The sequence below is a fragment of the Poecilia mexicana genome, unplaced genomic scaffold, assembly GCF_051168715.1.
Source record: "Poecilia mexicana isolate PSO_F unplaced genomic scaffold, ASM5116871v1 scaffold_16, whole genome shotgun sequence".
NCBI classification, from domain to species: Eukaryota; Metazoa; Chordata; class Actinopteri; order Cyprinodontiformes; family Poeciliidae; genus Poecilia; species Poecilia mexicana.
Genome location: NW_028263385.1, coordinates 8,204,520 through 8,228,256, shown reverse-complemented (window position 1 = coordinate 8,228,256; position 23,737 = coordinate 8,204,520). Strand labels below are relative to the sequence as shown.

The following is a 23,737-nucleotide window of genomic DNA, read 5'->3' as shown; positions in this document are numbered from 1 at the left end:
GTTTTTTTGCAGTTTATAATATTTTTATTTTGAGAACATAATATCCTCATGATTTAGTGACAATGTGCTTTTTTTTAATAAAACGTCTACAGGGATTTCATGACATCATAGCAATACCAAATTCAATCAGCTTAATATGATTATTTTAAATCATTTTGAAAATGTAAAAATTTCCACACAATTTTATATGTCTTTATGCTGTACCCTACCTTCTACTATTTTGAAGAAATGAAAATTAAGTAGTGTTGGAGAAAATATCAAATAAGGATGAGTGATTTCTTCACTCTCTTCTGTCACTGTCACCATATTAAAAATGGTGGATGCTGCTTTGCTAATCGTAACGAAGGAGAGAAGTGAAGAAATGGCTGCGTGACAGATGGAGGGCTTTCCCCAGATGTGTTTTGCATACATTCAAGAAGGTTGAGTTGAATTTAAACAGTCCTGGTTTTTATTTTGAGACCGGAAAGAAATGAACGCAGCCCTGCGCGTCTTGATGCAGGAGGTTAATGTGTGTCTGTACTCAGTTGTCAAATGTAATTGAAGGGAACAGCTTAAGAAAATGAGGTGGCGAGGATGAGGCCTTTAATTAGATCAAGATCATGGACAGAAATGAATTAGAATCACCGCTCTCATTACCCACAGCAAAACTGGAGCAGCACAGCAGTGAATACATAGGAAAACGTTCATATCCCTGAGACACAGTTACCATGTAAATTGAGATTTTAAATAGGGGTGGCTTGTTGTTTATCTCATTACTGAGCGGGGATATATGAGCAAACCCATGGTTTTATTTGTATTAATCTGCGTATTTCCACACCCTGGTGGCATGTTTTCTCTCATAAACTCAGAGGTCTCATTATTTCTAAATATTGTTCTGTTTGTTAAAGGCTCAATAAGATTGGCTGCAGAAAACTACATGGAACACTAGAGCCATCTGGTGGTAAGGTAGCTTGAATGTACAAAGAGCAAATAAAGTTAAAAAAAAATGTTTACAGTTGTATCGAATTAGAAACTAATCACATAAGTTTTTTCAATCATTCAATTCAGGTTAAAATCATAAAGATTCTTTACATTCAGGAGGATGAATTTCAAGCATTTATTTATGTTACTTATGATCATAAAAGCTTATAGCCAATTAAAAAAATATATATTTAATAGGGAATTAGAATATTACATATGACCAATAAAAAAAAATATGAGGAGGCATGTAAAGTGTTTTAGATTGAAATAGCTTTTATGATTCTCACCATACTCGTGCAACTGGAAAGAAAACAAATGTGTCCTTGACTGAGAAATTAAGGAAAGGTAACAATATGTCTATATGCTCGAAACTGGAGGAAACAAACTGGAAACAAAACAAGACAGTCAGTTTTTCTGTTTGTCAGAAAGCAACAAACGGTTATACTTTACAAACATGATAAAATGGAGAGTGTACAAGTGTTCTTATACACTTCTTGTATCAAGTGTACATGAACATACATTAAAGGCTTGTCTTTGATTGTAGCTTTATAGCTGCATTGTTGGGTCTTGTCATTTTCATCTTCCCTGAATGTTATTAGCATCTAATTTACAATGAATTGCAATTATTTGATAATGAATGAATGTATGATTTGTATACTGCAGGAGAATTGATTGGTCTTGATAATGGGACCAACCAGGTATATTAATTATGGAAACAAGTATTGCTTTTTAGCGGTTCCAATAATTAAACATTCCTCTTACATGTAAGTGCATGTACATCAGTCCTGTCATCTGCATCCTTTTGACATGGTTCGCTTGGTTTATTTTTCCAAACCCTTCTGAACGTTTATGTTTTTTAGTGGTAGCCAACATTAGATGTCATTCTGGAACAGGTCACAAAGCAAGCATGGATTTTAGCAGATGATAATGATGTGTTGTCTTTAGTGTGTGTAGTAGAAGCAAGTGGTTTTCAGTAAATGGGGCTTCATCATTTCTGATGGCCAACATTTTTTCCCTCGACACTGAGCAGAAACCCACCACAGTTTTGCCAAGTCAAAATGTCACATTTACAGTCTACTCCCTTGGTTCACTCTATGATTTGATACTAGGATGTTGTTTTTAGCGAGTTAGAGAAATCGAGGTTTTCAATCAAATATGAAAGCGAGTATGCTGCCTGGAGCGATGGAAGATATCTGCAGCATTCAGCAAAAGGGGCTTGAAACCATTGTACCTGCACAAATGGATGTGTCAGTGAAGCAGAACAACAAAAGTCATTTTCAAGAGACTCAAGCAAAATTGGCGGGTATAATAATGGATTTGTTGAAGGGAAGCTGTAAAGTAACCCTTTTCTTTCAGGTTGGCCATGTTTACAGCAATGTGAAAGAAGAAAAAGAAGCACGCAATATACCTGATTTATATTAACTTATATTAACTCTTAGTGTTTTGCATCAACTGTTTGTTTCATGGAATGCACTGTAAAATTTACTTCAACTTTAAGAACTGCACCAGAGAAGCATTACACTCTCATAAACCAAGTCAGATAATTAGCCTGCCTGTGGCAGTTCTCTTCATAGAGCATACGTCAAACCTCCTCTGACAGCATTATGGTTCCGGTGCCTGAAACTGCATTCTGTTGTCTTCAAATCAATCAGTAGGAAGATCTAATAAAGCATCTGTGTTCCTTGCATATCTGTGGCTTAAACTGTTGTTTTGTGTTAGCAGCTCAGCTGGGAGAAGCAGTGGGGCACATTGAGAGCATGTCATTACAAAGACGTTTTGACGCTTCCAGTTCAAAGTGAAGATGGGAAATTTCTGCAGCATCCATGTTAGCTTGAAATCACAGGTAGGGTTCCAGCAACCGCACATTGGGTGTAATCATTTAAGATGAGAATGATCGGTTTCCATTGTAATGCTCATATTTTTCTGATATTTTGTAATGTGTTTTGGTGTTTTGTTTTCTTGAAATGGTATCGAAATAGTGCATCGAAGTTTTACATAAAATATTTTGGGAGTAAAACTAAACTTTGCACTTTTAAACTTATGCAAAGTTTAAAAGTGCAATGTTTTGATAGACTGTGTTGCACTGGATTAATCTTCCTCTAGCTCCTTTCTGCTTAAGTAGAACTGGTGCTGGTTTGCAGTACCTGATGCCTAAATGCCTTTGATTGGATCTGATCTTACAGGGGCATAAGAGTAAAAGGAGATAAATACAAAGACAAACCATATTTCTAAGATTTTATTTGGAATAACACCATTTTGAAAAGTATGCATAATTATGTGCTAATCATTATTTGATGATTTAACTCATAACTCAAGGTTCCAAAATGACATATGTGAAATAAAGTTGAAAGGGATTGAAATACTTTTACAAGGCACTGTGAGTGAAAGTTTAATAAACCAATAAATATATTTTTATTAACCCGACAGGCTGCATTGTAGTTACATAATTTGTTTATTAAGACTGTAAAGAACACTCCTTGCAGGCAATCTGTGTCCACGGTGTCTCCTCAGCTTGTAGAGTGTTGCTGCTGCAGGATGATCAGAGGGTTCTTAATAATTTGTGTCTGAACATCCCTGTGGAAATGAGCCCCAGGAAAAATGCTCCAGAAATGGAACAAATTGGCTGAAAGGTGCATCATTTTTTTTCTCTTGCCACATGTTTTTGCAGTTGGACACAATTATTTCTTGATTATGAGACAGCTTTATTTCAGTTTCACCACTGGGAGTTGTTACACACAAAGGATGCTCACTTCTCAAAGTAAAAGACCATCCTTACTGTAATACTCATCGCATTGTCATTTCTGATTAGATGTCAACAGTGTTTCTTACTGCAAGGGTCTTATATGCGGTGGGTGGTCAGGATGAGATTTTAGACATGTCAATTATTTGCATGACAAACTGATTCTGGGGCTCTGGAAAGTCATAGATTTCAAGGGAAACAAAAATCACTGACAAATGCAACAATTTAGACTAGGGTTGCATTCACAGCCGCCCTGCTTAGTCCACTTTAATCAAGCTGCAGTTTGGGAAGGTGAGAATGTGTAACCAAACTCTGGTCCCCCTAAAAATCTAAGTCTCAGTTTGATTAAAGTGAACTCTGAATGCATATGTGGATGCAAGCGGATCGAAGACGACTCCAAATGTAGGAAGCAGACTATAGCGCAGGGCATTCTGGGTAAATATAACCAAAACAAATGAGCGAGTCTAGTGTCAGCAGAAGACTTGTCACCTTTCATCAAAGATAAAAGAGAATTCCTACGACTGCAAAAATCTGATGCCATTTCATTTTTGCTAACTTTTTGTGATAAAGGAAGTTGCGCTTCTCCGAAGGTTTTAGTGTTGCTCCCTTCTGTGGTTTTTGATGCAGCGCCCCCACAAGTGAGGAGGTGCAAATAGATTTTTCAAAGGGTTTGGATCATTAGACACATTTCAGTGTGAAAATGTAACAAATGTTGCAATTCTGGTCCCTAATCAAACCAAGTCTACTGAACTGCCAGGCGTGAAATTAAAGAGACAACTGGAAGCCACAACCTCTCAGTCTTTAGTTTTTTATAATCTAAAAGACACTTTGATGGTGGATTTACATTCAGAAGATTTCATTTACTTGCTAGTAACTTCTTCAAATATTTGAATTTAACCCTCGTACGATCTTAACATTCTGTTTACTCCCCTTTTCCTACAGGTCAAAAATGACCCAACCTAACAAAAACCCCAAAATTAAGCAGCTTACTTGAATTTGAAATCCAAAATCTATTTTGCGTGATGAAACAACCTGTTATTTATCAATTCAACTCAATTTAATTCATTTTTATCATGTCGTTCCGATGTTGTGGCGTTTACCTCGCAGTGACCCATATTCAGCACTGGAACCCAGTCAGGATTAAGCTCATCAATTTCATACGTCGGTTTGGCTTCAAGAGGACATATCAGATCACACATCAGTATGAATATTGTAAATTTGATAACACTAGTAAAATAGTTTACTTCACAAAAATGTAATAACCTCGATGTCCACTGACAAAACTCGGACTATGCTACATAAACAATATTAGCCCGACCTAAACAAGGTTGACCCACTTAAATGAATTCAACAGAAACTGATCATGAGTACACTCGGACAAATTCATAGCAAAATAAATTATGACAACACTAACAAAGCGAATTTAGACACTCACCAGAATGGAAATGTCTGGAGCAAACTTGTAGGTATCTGGGGATGTTGGAGAACTGATCAGGACGTCTCAACCGCTGACACCAGGACATTCGTCTTCTTTTCGTTAGCTCTGATAGCTTAGCCTCCTCGCGTTGTTTCCAAGCAGGAAAATAGTGAAACAAAAGTCCGTTTTACATCTTTTAATCTTTTTGGTCATGTGATCGGACATTACACCCAATAACGCAGCAAGTTCGTGCCATAGCTAAAATATCTGTGAGACAGTCGTTTTTGTCGGTGGCAACAAAGATGGCGCTGATACCCCTCCGACTAGAGCAGTGACGTCACGCTCCGAAGCTCTATTGTTTATTGACAAGCATCGTATTGGAATTTTATTAGCCGCAAGCCATAAACATTCTAATTAAGCCAAATAACCTTGTCCAATAAATCAATGCAAGCTTCACTGATAATCTAATTTATTGAGGTTCAGCAATTCACTCATCTTTTAGATGACATTCATCCTCCCATCATCTCTTCACAGCATAGAGAATGAGAAATTTTACAGCACAAGTTAACCTTAAGGCCCCCTCTCATTCCCATCTGTTTTGTTGAAAAACCTGAACTCTGCAGTAGCACAATGTCAAACCCATTCGCCTTGATCTTATTTCTTATTTGTTACTCAGAAATGAAAATAGCTTTTGCAAGATTCTGACTGACAGCATCGAGTCCCATTTGAGCAGTCTGACATCTTATTGACTCCTTAATGTCACTATCTCTTAAAGGAGTATTTGCTGTACTCCTTTAAGAGCCTAAAATAGAAATCTTGTAGAGTTTCTATCCTTCATCAGGTTATATCTCATCTGCAGTGAAATAATATCAGATTCAGCTCCTGTGGCAACATCACACAGTGGCTTGTCAGCAACACCAAGTATTTTGTTTTACCGCAAATTACGTTTAATACCATTTATGATATTATTTATAAATTACCAGAGTTCATATTCTTATGGAAATTGTGAGGCTTGATTAGCCTAAAAGAGTGATTTAAGAAAAGTAACAGTAAAACAGATCTTGTACTGAGTGAAAGCTGAACATATGTGTAAAGAAAATCAAGATTTTGACCCAAACCATTCACTGGCTCTGTCAATACAACTTTAGTGTGTAGATAGGCTAAGGCCTGTGTGAAAATACTATTCAACTGAAGCAACTCACTCTTCACTTCCACAGCAGCTAAACTTTGCTCCAAATGCAATCGCAACATGTCACCCACTACAGAGAAAACCCACTCACCCGTTCTGTGACCTGCAAGCCACAGATCAAAATTATCCTGACAAAAATCTCATTTTTGTCACTGATAAGAGTTCCAGTAGAATGGTTGTGAAAACAAATAATTTCTCTTCATAATGTTACAAGAGATAGAGGATTGTTAAAATGCATCAAACAGTACTGCCTGATTTGAACACTTCTTTTACAGACTGTATGATCTTTCACTCTGGGGTAGTCCAGGTGCTCCTGTTGCATAATTTTCTAAAATAACATTCTAGAAATAACTGTGATAGTTTTTTTAAAGTATTGCCTTCTTAGCTAATATCAGTAACATATAGCCAGTGACATATAATGTCCATTTTCATGAGCAGGTTGATCACTGCAGTTTCCTCCAAAAGTAAAATCAATTCTTTAATGTTTTAGCAAAGATACTGGTCCTTTTTATTTTAATTAATCTTACTTTTTTTTTCCTTTTAGGTTGTCATAAATATTAAGACGTGGTTAATATTCATGACGTACTCAGACATTAGATCTCAGATTTGAGACTGAGTTGAATGTGTCGTGGTTGCATTTCTGAAAACAAGTTGGATTTGTAGTTTGTTGTGACACCACATACTATCATCAACAGGAGCCAAAAAGAATATGTTTCCTTCAGTTATTTTACACTAAATATTTTACATGTATTATGCGACCCACTGATTTCATTAGTTGCAAACAGCAAAAAGTTCTATAAAGAAACAAAAAACAGTATTTTCGACTAAGTTTCACAGAAACTGAGTACAGGACTGCTCAAGGACGGCTGACATTTTCATTCAGAATCGGTATTCTTGCTTCCAGCTTTTTACTTGGGAAACCTTATTTCCAGGTAAAAAGGGAAAAATAATTTTACTGTTGCACCATTAACACTCATGAACATACAAGACAACAACTTTTGAACAACTGTTCACACCAGACTGCTACATATGAATGGTTTGGATATTATTTTGACACCTATGCACTGAATGGAAAACTTGTTCATAAAAAATAAATGGTAAGTGGACAGAATTTATTCTACATTTACACACCAACAGTCAGCTCGGTAGGGAACTTAGGATGAAGTGTCTTGCCTAGAGGCACACCCACAAACTTCCAAATGCTAGACAACTTCTGCACTCACTAAAATACAGTCATCATGAATTTTGTTCAGGAAAGATAATTATGTGTTATTCATATACCCATCCAACATAATCTGACTAGGTGCACTCTACATAACCATGCACAGAAAAACTGGAAAGGTATTTCACACCCCCAATTCATTAATACAAATGCAAATCTATTAAAGAATATACATCTGGGGTTCAGATACATTGATTTTCATATTTACACAACATTTAAAATCACTTTCCCTTTGACATTAATGCATTTATTCTCTAATGACATAAATATGCTTGTCTTCACTTGAAGATTTTAAAGTTGTTCAACCATCTAAGAAGCTATGAAGAAAAATACATTTTTCCTGTTAGTGTACAACTATAAGTAAATAAAGCTGTACCACACATCAGAGCCATTTACACTGTGCAGATCGTTTTTTTATTATTTTTATTTTAATTTAGATCCTCCTTGTTATCATTGAATCTTGCTGTATTTGTTTTTGTGCAGGGGTCTGTTCGGGCATGCAGCTGGCAGTGGGAGAGTTCGCGCACAACATTCTTAGACTGGGAAGGTGAGGCGAAGACCATGTGAAGGAAAAGTTATAAAGTAAACCTTTTGTTCTACTTTTTAAAAATTCATTAGTGGGGGGAAAACACTGAGAAGCTGTTGGGAAACAGAGTTGATCTCACTTTCGCTTGTTGTTTACAGATGCCAAATCCACTGAACTTAACCCAGAAACCAAACACCCTGTGGTATGCTGTCTTCTTTTTCACACTGTGCTCATATTACATTATGTCAGCAGGGAAGGCTTGGCGTTCTATTTGATCTTGACAGGTGAATGACATGCCAGAGCACAGCCCGGGATAAATGGGAGGGAGTGTGAGATTTGGAAAGAGGGCAACCATTTCAAATCCAACTGTGTAGCTAAGTTTAGTTTATTTAAGGATCCCCATTAGTTGCTACCACAGCAGAGTTATTCATGTGGTCTACACTACAAGCATTACAGAAAAATTCTGATATTACAGACATTAAAAAAACACCACAGAAAAGCCTACAACGCACAAATACAAGTCAAAAGTATAAATCAATAAGCATATTTTCAAAGAATGTTAAAACGAATAATAACAGTCTACACTACGTGAAATCAACACAAATTGAATTCAATATTATTTCATAATTGCATTATAGATTTTTAAGATTGTTTTTAAACCTTTCATGATCACCAATCAATGTAATTTCAGAATCCAACATGTTCATTCATAGTGATTTATTGTTGTTGGAGGAAAACTATAAAGTGATGAAGAATTTGTTGAAGAGAGACAGACACAGACTTCAGTTAAACACTAAAACATGTCTCTAAAGGTTTTAGTATCACTATGAACAACAATTTATTTATAAAACATACTATTTAAACATGAAAACATATTTTGGAGTTTTATATCCTTTCCAGGCATTTTTCAGAAACTGTTTATATTGTACAAAACAAGAACCACTTCTCCAAACTGCTTTGGCTCACTGAAATCTTCTGTCATTAAAGGTAAATTCAGAGCTCAAGTACCACTTTGAAAAAAAAGGACTTCATTTTTTAAGAAGAAAGAGTGGAGGTCATTGAGGAGATGATACTAAATAAAGGTCTTTTTTTCCTGCTGTTATGAAATATGAGTAATGGAAAAATCTTACAGATGCATGGTTTAGCCATATGCATGTGGTGAAATTAATCATGTTGTAATCATTTCCTTAATACTCTCCCTGATGTTTCAGGTAATTGTTATTTTCTTGGAATTTCATTCAGATTTTACATTTTGCCCCATGAAACTCTCTGCTCCATCTAGGTCTTGCATAGGCCATAGGAAAACCCCAGAGCTACCTGTCTTTGTGGCCTTTGCTTTTTTAAATGGTAAAAAAAATTATTGTGGACCTCAGATCAATAACTAAGTAAAATTGACTTTTGCTGTTTAGCTAAAGCAGTTTTAGAAGGCACACATCACAATTTTTACAACTTTTCCTTTTAAGTTCTACTTTGGGCTTATTGCTTACAACAGTCATTTTCACTACCACAAACAGTAAAATAAAATTGAAAGAAAGAACACAGGCAGTGGTCCATAAAACAACGATCACCCAAGAAGAAGGTAATGATAGCAAAGTCTTGATTATAGTTCATACGGATCAAATTTATGAGGCATTTTCTTCCTGTGAGGAAGTAAGAGAAATTTTTTTAAGGGACAGAAGCTTGGAAGCCCACTGATGTGGACCCAAAGATTTAAAAGGGCTGTTTAACCTCCCTGTAATTCATCAGAGTGAGGGGCAAAACAGCAGCATTCAGATAGATGTTGTAATTTATGCTCTGGTTCTGACATGTGTCGATCTGACGTGAAGAACCAACCTGTTTTTCAACTGTCACCAAAATACTCTATTAGGAGGAGCCAACACACACTCCATAATGGAACTGTGGCTATGGGTTACATTAGCACGGGAACCATATATGTTGGTATCAGCTATGAATTTAGCGCTAATTTCATCCACTATGAATTCCATCAGTCTTGGCGCAAATGAATACATGCAGCTAACTGTCCTACACATAATCAGTTGTGTTTTATTTCTAAGAGTAAAACTGTAGTAAAATGATGTAGATGCCAAGTCCAGGTCCAGGAAAGGTCCTCCTATGAAACATTGCTATCCCTTCTGAAAGCAATACGTTTTGCCATGATTTGTTTGGTAAAATATTCTGAAAGTCATCCTTTACTGCTATATGGGCAATTTCACAGGAAGAGCTCAGAAATAAACACTGTTTAAATGCTAATATTCTTTGAAGCCAGTTTTGAGTTTAGCGCTACATGCCACATTTTGTTATCACAGAAATTTCAATGGCTCCATACCCCTGAAACATCAGAATCACCTTCAGCGCGATAGGTCAGACCTCTCACTGTAAGTGTGTGGGACTGGTATCACCTGATGTACGACACATGGTGGATGTGATTGGATCTGAGGAGAGCATAGTTCGAGTCACTTAAATCAAAATAGGTATGAATCAAAAGAATATAAGCTAATGGAGATTTTGGCTCAATGAGCATAAGACCTTTTTTTTTGTAAATGGTGACATTCTAAATGAAAACTTTACATACTTCTGGCTGCTATATGGACGACCGCCATCTGCGGGGTTATGATTTATAGGATTTTTGCCTGATGAGTTCAAGGAGAATTATTATTTTTTTACTAATTTTCTACTGTTCTTTCCCAGCTTACTATAGTTTACATGCTTCTTTCCTGCTCTATGTGCTTTTCAGCATTTTCAGCAGGAGTTCAGCAGATCTGATCTTGATGTATTTTCCCTCTTTGGGATCAATAAACATTTTCCTAATGAATTATTTCAAAATGTAATTTCTGGAATGATGTAACTGGGTGTGGTTGGGATCTCCTCTATTTAGTTTATCAAGCTTGTTTGAGGCTATAGTGACAAAGAAAGGAGAAATAACTTCATTACCGGGATTTAGCCATACTTTTATTCAAAGCCAGTAAGAAATAAGAAGTTTCTTAGGAAGCTTTAATAAATTTGGTTCGAATAGGACAAAAAACTTAGTATCTTTATGTTATAAACCAGGGATGGAATTCAGCGAGTAAATAATTTATTTCAAGATGTTAATTTTCACTATTACATTTATCTGCTGGTACTGAAAACATAGCTTTTGTATAATTTATCCCTGAGTTATAAACATGTCTGTACATTTGCATTTATTTTGTTCTCCTCCGCATATGAACTTCTAAAGTTGATCTGAAGTTTAAAGATGACCTCAACAACTTTTAATTATAATCCCAATAACTTGAAATTGTGCCTGCTTTTATCATTTGCAAGTTACAATATGATTATATCATGGTTACAGATAAGAATTTAATGCAAATTTTATAAAATATAAGCCTAATTGACCTTTGGATAAACTAATAACCAGGATGGATGTAGCTCTACATTTAGAGCTTAATTGCTTAATAAATGGATAGGCATAGAACTGAATTAAAAGAGCAGAGAGTGTTGAAGCTAATGTCTATTAACACTGCAATATTTTATCACTGTAGACACCATGAAATGATCAGTGACAAGTACAACTGCTATTTTTCTTATTCCACAATTTTTCTCTTTTATTTCTGGGAAACTTACTGCAACTGCAACATTTGCAAAACTCTGGAAGTGGATGTTGATGAGCTGCTGAGTTTGATTTTTCGGTTTTGGACAACCACAACCCAGAAAAATCAGGATATTTTTTTTTCTAAACAGATGCAGCTGAAGAACATTTCTATTTATTTTTATCTTAAATCATTTTTAGGGGCAGAAATAGTGGATGGAGAACAGGTTATTCAATTCAGGCAGGGGAACAGGCAGTGCAGCAAACATGATCACTTATGGGATAATGGAGGAATCCAGCAAAGAGCAATAAAAGATCCAGGAGTTTAAAAACAGGGGAGAGTAAGTGTAGGGAAGAGGCGGGTGGTTGATTACTAACAGGTTGTAGCTGGGAAAGGAGGTAAACAGGTAGACTGTGGGGAAAGGGCTGATTACCTCTTTGAACTGAACTGAGGCACAAAGAAACTACAAACTAAGGGGAAAACAACATCACTGATCTAAAAATCTGAATCCAGTGAAGATCAAAACACAAGGAAAAATACTGAAACTGATTTTCAAAGGCATTAATCTATATATGCAAAACATTTCAATCAATCACAAATACAGGAATAGAACAGAATTTGCAAAACCTGAATATAACAAAAAGGAAAAAACAAAAAAGAGATGCTCCAAACAAAAACAAAAAATGAAACCAAACAGAAAGATCATAACAACCTTCTGTGTTATGATCAAAGAATACAGCAAAGATAAGGCGTGTAAAACCAAAGTCAGTGCTTTTGTGTGTAAATTATAAACCCAGAGCTACAATGAATAATAGGTCTGGCTGTATTTAGATAAAGTTTTATTCTTGTGATAAAAGTTGTATATGTGTTTTGCCCTTTGCAGCCAACATTAGTTACTTTAATCAACATCTCAGAAATGAACTGTTTCCAAGGGCAATGTCAATCAATGCAGTTAAGCTAAAACTTCCATTTAATCTCAGAATAACTGCTTTAGCATTTTTTTTTTGTTGGTGGTGATAACATAAACTCACATAATCTTCTATGATAACCTTTAAATATATGTGCAATAAACTATGTTTAGTAATGCTGTCATCTTTCCCAACATGGTGTCCATTATTACTTTATTTTTGAAACATTGTTAGTCCCCCAAAATGGTTGTAGAGGTAAGCATATTAACAAAGAACAAAAGTTAGAATAAAAATATGTGCTTTTTATAGGAGCGTCCAGAGTTTTAGAAAAGTAAAAACAATAAAAGCTGTAAGGGACCAGACTTAAACAAGGGCAAAATGTGTTCAAAAATTTGAAAAAAATTTGAAATATTAATTCCAAAAAATAGTTAACAATACATAAAGTTTCAATGAAAAAATAAGTCAAAGGACAAATAATAAAATTGGGCCCAATATAGCTGAGGTCAGCTGAACACAAACAAAACGGACTTGCAAACAAAGAACAAAAGGTTGCTTAAATCTTTACCACATGAGGGAGGCACAACACAACAAAGGGACAAAAAATACAAAATTAGCTATAGTAATATATGAAACAAATAAAGGAAAACCAACCTTAGCTTAGCACAAATAATAAGTGACTTTTATAGTGATAAAATAAATAACTAAAGTCAACTTTAAACCAAATCCCCCCCTAAGTCGTTTAGAAAAAAGAAATGGTATGCTCCAGGCTTCCTCCTCCAGCTGGTCTGGATTTGCAGCACTCCAAACAAAAGAACAAGTGTGAGTAAACCATTCTGACAAATATTAACCAAATATTTGTTACCCATTAGAAAATGTATGTCTAAATAAAATGACTGACTTAAACATACTGTAAGCTATAACTAATAATGTGGGAGCTTGATTTTTTTTCTCAGATTATTTGTCTCATACCATACAGTCAAAAGACATAGTGACAGTTTCAACAAATATGTAAAAATATATATATACTTTATTTTCATAAAAGTTACATGCAGCAGCTTTAAGTTCCATAAAAATGCTTGGTGGTAGCACTCCATGAACAGTCAGATTCTTTAGAATGAGCTCGTGTGGTGTAATGTCCTTGATAAAAGTGTATGCATGAATTGTTTTTTATTGATCTTATGCAAAATTCAACATTTCTGAAAACCTGAATTTTGGATTTTTGCTGACTCTTCTAAATTTACAATTAAATTAATTGTAAAAGATCACTAATGAAGTGTCCTTATAAATGTGAGCTGAGTCTCTTTATGCCTTTTGCAGCATCAAGTTTATCCTCAGCTTTTCTCATGGGAATTAAAGCCCCATTGTTATCAACTTCCCTTTTTTTGGTAGCAATGTACACTCCAAATGCAAGATCATAAAAATGAGTAAAACAGCTGCAAACTGTGTGGGCAAAGACAATCCAATGCTCATCCTCACTTTTATGTATCTTCATGACATAGATATGTGTTTTTATCAACAGGAAACTGTAGTTTTCCTTTACATGGTGTTTCGCACTACCTCAGAGAGTCCTCCCACATATATCCCTCCCTTTCCAAAACGGCCCTCCCTGTGTCCTTGCACTTCGCCCCTCCCTTTGTCAAGTATCAACAGGCAAACTTTAAAAGTCCACACCCCTGCGCAACTACTCTTATGCACATGCTAGTAGCATTTACCTTCAGCAGCTTAGATGAGAACTATAGTGTTCCTGGGCTTATCTCTGAGAGGGATTTTCCTGCATTCTTGCTTTGATGAGCCATCATGAAAAGGAGACTTTCTGGCTATAAAATGCTTTGTATTTTGGGATGGAAATTATCTTAGACTGCACCATTATTTGGAAGATTAATAAGGAGTGGCTGTTTGGGTGTTTCTCAACACTTGGAGTGTCAGAGGTAAGGAGTCAGCCTACTTGAAGATGGTGTGGGAGTGATCATCTCTTGCACACACCACTTCTGCTATTCTAGTTTCAACATTGACATCTCTGTTTACCATACTCCTCTTTAACCTTTCATAAACCTTATTGTATTCTATTTGTGCACTTCAAACCTTTCCTACCTACTCTATATGTCTTAGTTGATCATTTCTTACCACCAGCAACAATGGACCTAACTTTGTGGCAGTACCAGTTCAGGATCATAATGCTGGGAGACTCCACTGTGGGTAAATCGTCCCTCCTGAAGCGATACACCGAGGACTTGTTCCTGGAGTCCATCAACCAAACTGTGGGTGTAGATTTTTACGTTCACTTCCTGGAGGTGGAGCCGGGGGTCCGGGTCAAGCTGCAGTTCTGGGACACCGCTGGGCAGGAGAGGTTCAGGTAAGAATCATGTGATACGTAATTTAACATGTGCAAAGGTTCAGTCAATAGTTCCTCTACGCTGTTAGTTGTATGCTTATACCCACCAGCCACTTTAGTAGGTACATTGTGCCATTGGCAGGTTGGAGACCATTTTGTTCTAAACCACGGTTATTCTTTCTGGCATTTTTTTACAACAAGGTGACAGAAACATTCCTCCAAGGTGACAGAAACATTCCTCCAAGATTTGAGTTGATATTGTCTTGATAGCATCACACAGTTCCTGCAGCTTTATCACCTGCACATTCATGATGTTAATCTACTGTTTCATCACCTTCCAAAGATGCTTTGTTAGGCTGAAATCTGGAGTTTATGGGGGCCTTTAGAGTATAGTAAACTCATTGTAAAGTTCAAGAAACCAGCCTAAGATGAGCTTTGTGACATGGTGCATTATTCTGCTGGAAGTAGCCACCAGAAAATAGGTCAACTGTGGTCAACAGGGTCGACAATAATATTCAGTTAGGCTGTGGTATTTAAACAATGTCTATTAGTACCTTCACAAAGGTACTCACAGTACCTTTGTAAATATATCCACCACAGCATGACAGCACCACCTTCAGTGCGAACTGCTGATACAAAGCAGGTTGGATGAACGCTTACATGTTGTTTACACCAAAACCTGACCCTACCAGCTGAATGTCGCAGCTGAGCCTCATCGGACAAGATATTCTCCCTAGAGTCTCTACCTTTGTAACGAGTGGTAATTTGAGCTATTGCTGCCCTTCTAACCTTTGAAATCCAGACTGCCCATTCTCATCTGACCTCTGAAATTGTCAAGGCATTTTTTTGTACACACAACATCCGGTCAGTGGACATTTTTCTTTTTTTTTCAAGCCATTTACGACAAACCTGCAAGACAGTTATGTGTGAAAACCTGAATAGACCAGCAGTTTTTGAAATACTTGTTTAGCAAAAGAATCAAGCCAAGATATTATATCTAGATACCTAAATTAATCAAGTTTCTGCATTGGGATTTGCTGATGGTAAGCAACAAACAGCTGTAGATATTAAACTTGTACAAAACTTCTGTAACCATCAGGCCTGATGGCATGACCCTGCAGTTGTTTTCATTAGACAGTTACCTTGAAAACACTATTCTCATTGTGAACAGCATACAACATCAGGAGTGTATGCAAATACAGTGCCCAAACAAACTACTCCAGCCACTCCACTTGCCTCTAGGCTGTTCATCTGTGTTTGCTTTCAGCCATCACCATCTCAGTGTTCAATGTGTACAGAAATGCAGTCAGTGCAATTCTTTCACAGGGCACCGTTCTCTTCGCTCAGCATATTTAATGCAAGAAGTAGAAGTAGCCTGTTTCATTCTGCCTCTAAATTCATTATTTATGTTGTCCAGTTGAATGAACTGTGACAAATTGCTCACTGTGCCTGTTTGTATTTACCTCAGCTCTGCCGTCCCACCAGTCAGCTAAAAAGAGATGGAAAAAAAAATAAGGTTGCTTTTAATCAGATGTGTGTTTAATGAAGTAATAAAGTTGCATCAATGGAAGGATGTCTTACTAAGCCTGTTCTAAAAAACAGTCGGTGACTCATGAGGGATCTACATACCTGTTGGTGGTTAAACACAGCAACTATCAGTTTCCAACAAAGAGAGTGATTCTTTTTCCATCCGCTTATCTGAAAGAATTTAACTCATACAACACAGTTCAGTGGAGAAGGAAATAAGCGAAGGATAATCTGAACTTTGGACTTTGTACTGAAATATTTAAAAGGTTTTTCATATGCTAAAAATCCAGTGGGCATCTCTCACTTACTATCTTTATTCTCCCCCCTCTCTCACTTCTCAGATCAGTGACCCGTTCTTATTATCGGAACTCAGTCGGAGGCCTGCTGGTGTTTGACATCACCAGTCGGTCATCCTTTGACCATATAAAGGAGTGGCACGCTGAGGTGTGCCAGCGAGTGCAGCCACAGAAGGTTCTGTTTGTCCTGGTAGGTCAGAAGATTGACCGGGACACTCACCAGGAGAGAGCAGTGAGCCGGGAAGAGGCCCAGAAACTGGCCGGACAGCTGGGGATGCCCTACGTCGAGGCGTCAGCAAAGACAGGACAAAACGTGAGGGAGTCATTCGAGCTCCTCACTCGACGGGTCTACCAGGGTCTGTTGAGCGGGGAAATAGAACTGCAGGAGGGCTGGGATGGTGTCAAGTGTATTGCCCCACAGGCACTGCTGTTACAAAGAAACAGTGTGTCTAAAGCCAGCTCCCCAACCAAGAACAAAAACAAGTGCTGTGGGTAAATACTGGACTGACTTATAACTCATGCTCTGGTAGGACTGAAACAGCCTGCTGGCAAGTAGGATTTATGGTGGCGATGTAATGTATGACCACCCTAAAAGACACTCAAAATATATATTTTTTCATTTCTATTGTGTGGAGTTGTGTATAATTTTGTAAAATTACGATTTAATATTGACTCTAAACACAGTGAAATCTACAATGATGGTTTTAGAATTTATTGCTTTAGCTGACATCACCAGCAGTCTGACATTTACAATAAACTGCAAACATTTCTATACCCCTTGGACTATTTAATATTTTGTCACAGTGCCATCACAAGCTAAAATTTATTTCATGTCTGTGAACAGCAAATTTTCCCTCAAATTCTAAGATTGATTTAAGGACTTTGACTAGGCCTGTTCTAACCCATTTATATGCTTTGATCTGTTTATAATTCCAATGCGTCTCTAGATGCGTTTGTGCCATTATTGCTCATCTTCATACCAAACCTGAATCCCACTCTCAGTTTTTTTGCAGATTTTTCTTTCAGGATTGTTCTTGTTTAGCCCCATCTACTCTGGACAGGTTCCCTGTAAGCCACTGAAGAAGAGCATCCATAGTATGATGTTAAAACTATTTTAGGTGTCACAGTGGAGATGGTGTGCAGTGTTCATTTGGCTTGTAAGTGATAAAGCTCTGTTTTGATCTCATTTGACCACAGTAGCTTTGTGTCTGTGTCTATATTTCTAGAGCTGATTTGCTAAGAATGTTCCTTATGTCATTTCCTTCTGGGCACTTTTTAATGAAGGCCAGATTGGTGAATAGCATGAATTGACAGATTCCCACAGCTGTTACTATGAGCTTCCTGCCTGGTTCTTTCATTAATGCTCTCATTGTCTGACTTGTCATGTTTTGGTAGGTGCAGTGGAGTCTAACTGATGTTGAATAAAACAGTATTCCTTTGTCTCCACGATGCTGTTTGCTCACTAATATTCTCTACCAAACATCTATGTCAATTACAAGACAGCTGGTTTCTTACTGACATTTAATAACACACGCTAGTTACCCTACTTATTAATTTGAAAACTGAAGTCCTCTGCTTTCTCCTGCTTTTATTCAGAGGTATCAGGTTGGGGGTGAATGCAGTCCACATCCCACCTTTAAGATTTATGTTTGTAAAAACAGATGTCACTGTCCATCCATTTGTAACAAAACAAGAAGTAAAAACACTTGCAGGGTCTGATTACTTCTGTACTTGAATTTAACATCCTCTCAAGTATAAGGTTAGCAGTTTCACTTATTTGTCAGACTTTAAAGAAATTATATTACATAGGACATCATTGTCGAGCATGTTATGTTTTAGTATTAAACCTATCTTAAGGTTTGCTCTTGCAAATGATGCCATTTCTTAAGAGTTTTGTACTTTCGGACAGTTTTTTCTTCCTTCGCTGACATATGCTTGGCCCACAGCCTATTCTATTAATGGACTGATGATGTCATTAGTTCACCTCAGTTCAGTAGCAAAAGGGTATAAAGGTCTTACAGTTTGCTTTTTGCATAAGTAGTCTAAAAGATGTTAGAAAGCGGACTCTTTCGTGGCCACATTCAATCTAAAACGTGGGCATTTTCTCTCCTATTGACTTTTTTTGTCATCTGGACTTGTAGCTGACACTGGATAAGTGGTTCCTCACTCAGAGTACCCACAAGAAATATCTCAGAGGTAAGAAAGTGTGGTTTTAGTGTTTTAAAGGGAAACTATCACTCTTGTAAAAACAGCCAATAAATGATTCTTTGGTGCACAAACACTGATGGTGTGACTAATGAGGGGGTTGAAAAGTTGCGGAAGCTGCTGCACTACATACATTCTTTTTCTTTGGGAGCTATTTAAGTATTTCCTGTTTGCTGTAGGAAGTGGTAAAGGTACCAAATGTCCTTATTTAGATTAAAAACACCACCTTCTCATCTTAAGCCTAAGTGGGTGAAACAAAATTGACTGATTCCCAGGTGATGCTGTTAAAATTAAATAAAATCTCTTGGGTGCCTCTTTATATTGCTCTAACAATTTTTCTCTACACAATCAAGGGTTATATCCCTTGTTTATGTACACAATGGGGTGACTTCTTATTTTGTTAAGATGAATTGCAAGGTGTTAACAGCTGTTTCTATTTATTATATGTATACCCATAAGAAATCTTTATTATGGCTCCACTATTGTGGCTGTAGATTTTTAAGATGCTGTGAATTACTCTATGCTCCATACAGCCAGAAGAGAAAACACTAGACTTTAAACTATAGTAACTTCATGAAGTAAAATTTTATTGATTTTATATAACTGTGACTCTTTAACACCTTTGTTATGTCTTCATATCAGATACAAATTCATTGCTACACAGTGCCATATTATTTTTAAAATATAAAAATATCTCAGTAGAGATCATATCTCTACTGAGATGCTCACTTCTAAATGGTAGCAGAAACCCAACTAAATTATTATTTTAATTATTTTGTAAATTAAAATACATATAAATAGGAATTCTGCTTAGATACACTAATTCCCTCCGTATGGAGAGTTTCGCTCATGCACTAGTTTAACATGTAATTCACACTTTAAATCATTTTGCTTTTTACCAGCATCCTTTTATTTAGACACTGAAAATTCAATAACTGTCAGAAAATGGAAAGGGGAATACAAAGTACAGTGAGCAAACAGAGGAACTCTTCCATGCTTAACATGTACCTTGGCAAAATATTACAAATCATTTTTAGAAGGCTGAAGAGTCAGTAACACTCACAAAAACATGCTCAACAGTATCAAAAGCAAAACCAAAGACAGCAATATTAAAAAAAAAAAAATCCATACTTTTTTTTTTTTTTTTACTGGCAAAGATTTTAAGTTGGAGTTCTGCCAGTCTTAGCTTAGTGGTAATGAAACAGAACAAAATATGAATACCAATTTTCATATGATGATTTTTGCAAGATAGTCAAATGTTAGGGAGACAATATTACAATTTATATTCAGAAGGAAAAAAAAACACCCCTCACCATCACCACTTTTATTTCATTAACCAGAAAAAAAATAATACACAAAGTTAGTACAACATATTAGCTTTCTTGTGCTACTTTTTGGTTGTCTTGCGAATCAGTGCCATTCTCTGGAACAACAAAGATAAATTCATTAGCCCCAAAACACAAATATGCTGAAGTAGATAAATAACTATTCTGATTTTCCCAAATAAACAAAATCCTGTTATTGTTTACCTGTTTGTGAGCCTCTGTGGTACAAGCTTTCTTGAATGGTCTGATTTCATCTGATCCATAACCTGGGATCCACATGTTCCACTGACGCTCTAGAGAAAAACAATATAAAAAGCAATCAGCACCCAGGTCTTTAAACACATACATTAATTTTCATATGAATATCTAAGCGCAGCAGAATCCTTTGACTGAGACAGAAATCTATACTGGAAATGCATTTCTAAAAATATATTTTTTTTTTTTTCCAGTGATTTCTCGTTAAATATGTATTTAAATATCAATACCCTTAAATTATTTGGCAAATGACATGGCTTTGAAGTTTTTTGTTCAAAAATCTGAGAACAAATTCTCTCAATTTTTAAAATATGAAGGGTTGCAATTCTGCCAAAAAGCCATCAGAAACTTACCTAGATGTAACTGAACATCTTTAACCTCCAGCGTATTGGATTTGCGATGACGTGCCAGCTGACACGCTGCTGTGACTACGCTTTCTATGAAATCATCTGCAATTTGAAGCAGCATCTGAAAAGAATCCCACATAAAAAAACTCTTAAAACAGTTCAAATAATGGGCTTAATAACTTTAGTAAACAACAGAAAATGACATATTTTCAAAGTTTCTCTTCACAGAAGTTCTGTATAAATGTTGTGAGTGAGTTTGCTTATTTGCAGTAGGCAGGTGTATTATATCACAAAACAGTTGCCAGCTTTTATGTATTGGCATCAGTTGTATCAGTTTGCTTCATCAGGATAATTTCCAGACAACTACACAATAGGGTGTCATGTTTGATGCTGTTGCTTAATCCAAATCCAAAGATTTACTCCACTCTTGGTAGATTTAGAAGCAGACAGGTGATGAAATAGACTGATATGGAAAACAGCATCACCATATTTAAACCTTTGTAGCATTGTCACAGAGGATGGTCCTCATGGAAAACAGTGACAAATTTAAAGTGTTGACGGTTAATATACAATGTGTTTATTTGCTGTATCCCAAATATAAACATTTTTAAATCAATAATGAAAGAAATCTCTTAAAACAAGGACTCTGTTTGAGTAGCAAGTATGTTGGTAGTCAGAGAATTTCTTCAATTTCCTGAAAATTAATGGGAATGTGAAATTTGTTTAAAGGTTGGGAAAACTATTTGTGCTAATAACACAACAGAACATCACATCAAAACCCCAAAGTACACCTTAAAGGCAGCATTGAATTTCTGACAGACCTCCTCAACATCTTCATCCAGTTGTTCATTTGGATCAATTTCTCTCACTAGGTCTTGCAGCTTCTTCTTACTGAGGACCTGGAAGAAAAAAGTAGCATTCACAGTACTTACAACATTACATAGATATTTTTTTCTAGATTAGCAAAATGATGATTCACTTGCTGTTCTGTTTAGAAACACACAAAACCTGTCTTCAAAGTGGTCATTGTTCCTTTGCATATTTTTTTTCACATTCCAGCAAAAACACTTTATGTCCATGTACAAATAATGTCTGCATTTTCATTTACTTCTTATTAAATACTTTGGCAAACTATGAAAAGCCTTCTTATTAGCAGAAACAAACAAAAAAACAAAAATATAATAAATACAGGAAAAGAAAAAGCACTAACCTGAGATCCTTCTGGACTACTCCTGCCTGCGGGACCTGAGGTCAGACCCTTCACTATTATTGGGGTGCTGTTAGCCATGCTGGTGGCCACGGGCAAGGACTTTGGGAGTCCTGAATGACCGTCTAATACCACAGATGTGATGGATTAGCTTGTATAGACACTGCCACCTATAATCTGCATCACAGAAAGAAATGATTATATAAATAAAACAAGTCAGGTTTAAGTTAGATTGCAGCAAACAGTTGTTTACGAAGAGTATTGGTTGAATAAAAGTATTTGTTCGGGTTTTATAGTAATAATAATGATAGCAGTAATATATAAACGACTTTAATGACTTGTTCTAAAATGTTAAAGAATTCTACTTGATATGCTTTGTCAACAACCATACATCCAATTGCATCTACTTTTTTGATCTACTTAAAGCTAATCGTAGCTTAGCCGTGAAACAACGCTTTCGGGGAAAAAAATCCAAACAGAGACGCTTAACCCAAACTCAATAAATGATGCAACGCAAAAAGATAACAACTGACAGCCTAATAATTTCAGTGCAACGACAAAGAACGCAAGATGCCGTTAATAGCCGATCTGTTTGTGCTAAAAACAAAAGCCTGTGTCAATTTTGACGTTAGCTTCATTGGCTAATATTAGCTGCTAATGTAGCGGTAGGGACATTATGTACTTTATTCTTTTAATGAGTTAATATATACAACCTTACCAGGTTAAATGAAGATTACCTGCCCATGTTTCATTGTCGTATAACGTACAAATTCGTTAGAAAGAAAAATAAACTCGTTTTAATCCAGACATCCAAAAACAAATCACCGAGCTCTCACCGAGCTTCCGCTAAGCTTCTGTCTGTTTCCTGTGTCATTTAGTCGCCTTTGCTCTGCCTCCTGCTGGACATTTTCTGTAACTACATCAACATTCTAATCTACACCCGAAGAGCGCTTCTAAATTTGATGGCGGAAGTCATCGTTCTTTCTCTTTCACATAATGAGCAAAACACATCACACATCTAAACAGGAAAATCATGGCAATATTATAAAAGGGGAGGCAATAAATGGCTGATCCCACCTTAAAGTGTTTAGTTGTGATATAATTTGTAGAACATGTTTATTATTAATAATAATTCTGTAGAAGTTGTTGCCATCGTTATTATTGTTTTTTTATTTATTATATGATCTACTGTCTCCATGCTTACTAACGCATTTAATAATTATTGATCTTAAAAACTAGTCTCTTAAATGACGCAGTTTGCTTGTGCGACCAAGACAAAACATTTATTTCAACTTCTGCTTTGAGCAAAAGGTCAAAATAAATGTAGCGTAAAATGCTGGCTTGTTTGGTGTTACATATCACGCCTAAAAACCACCAAAGCATGTGAGGGTTGGTTTCAATTTCAGGTGAAGATACAGAAAAACACCTAAACGTGGTAGGCGCGGTTCCGTTTAGATACAACTGACGCACTGAGAATAAATTAAGATTATTGGAGCAGCGACAGCTGCAGGTACTGCTCACATAACAATTCACGGATAAACGCACATCAGCTTAATATGAACCCCGAGAAATATTAAGCTGTGTCTCGGCTGAATAGGTAAAACTTTACCTATTCAGCCCGATTTATTTTCGCTTTTAAAACGAAAATAATGAATACGGGCTTATAAAACTTCAAACTGTTTTGAACGCACTTCCTGAAAAGAAGAGGAAAGCCA

General features: G+C 36.3%; 2 protein-coding genes across 5 annotated transcripts; one reads left to right on the top strand and one right to left on the bottom strand.

Moving 5' to 3' along the window:
- Positions 1 to 13,253: 13,253 nt before the first annotated feature.
- Positions 13,254 to 18,129, top strand: rab42b (RAB42, member RAS oncogene family). 3 transcript variants are annotated; one of them, XM_014974597.2, is made up of 3 exons: positions 13,254 to 13,347; positions 14,659 to 14,881; positions 16,729 to 18,129. In XM_014974597.2, the coding sequence occupies exons 1-3, from the start codon at positions 13,281 to 13,283 to the stop codon at positions 17,177 to 17,179; spliced, it is 741 nt and encodes a 246-aa protein (XP_014830083.2). In that variant the 5' UTR covers positions 13,254 to 13,280; the 3' UTR covers positions 17,180 to 18,129. The 3 variants fall into 3 exon arrangements, with proteins under 3 accessions (XP_014830083.2, XP_014829938.2, XP_014830008.2); XM_014974452.2 differs by lacking the exon at positions 13,254 to 13,347 and adding an exon at positions 14,188 to 14,456 and having other exon boundaries at positions 14,638 to 14,881; XM_014974522.2 differs by lacking the exon at positions 13,254 to 13,347 and adding an exon at positions 14,189 to 14,456.
- Positions 18,130 to 19,774: 1,645 nt separating this feature from the next.
- Positions 19,775 to 22,905, bottom strand: taf12 (TAF12 RNA polymerase II, TATA box binding protein (TBP)-associated factor). 2 transcript variants are annotated; one of them, XM_014974866.2, is made up of 6 exons: positions 22,760 to 22,905; positions 22,026 to 22,199; positions 21,637 to 21,714; positions 20,822 to 20,936; positions 20,418 to 20,506; positions 19,775 to 20,311 (listed from the first exon to the last, which is right to left on the bottom strand). In XM_014974866.2, exons 2-6 carry the CDS (start codon positions 22,101 to 22,103, stop codon positions 20,276 to 20,278), a joined length of 396 nt encoding a protein of 131 aa, XP_014830352.1. In that variant the 5' UTR covers positions 22,104 to 22,199; positions 22,760 to 22,905; the 3' UTR covers positions 19,775 to 20,275. The 2 variants fall into 2 exon arrangements, with proteins under 2 accessions (XP_014830352.1, XP_014830285.1); XM_014974799.2 differs by having other exon boundaries at positions 22,741 to 22,898.
- Positions 22,906 to 23,737: the final 832 nt, after the last annotated feature.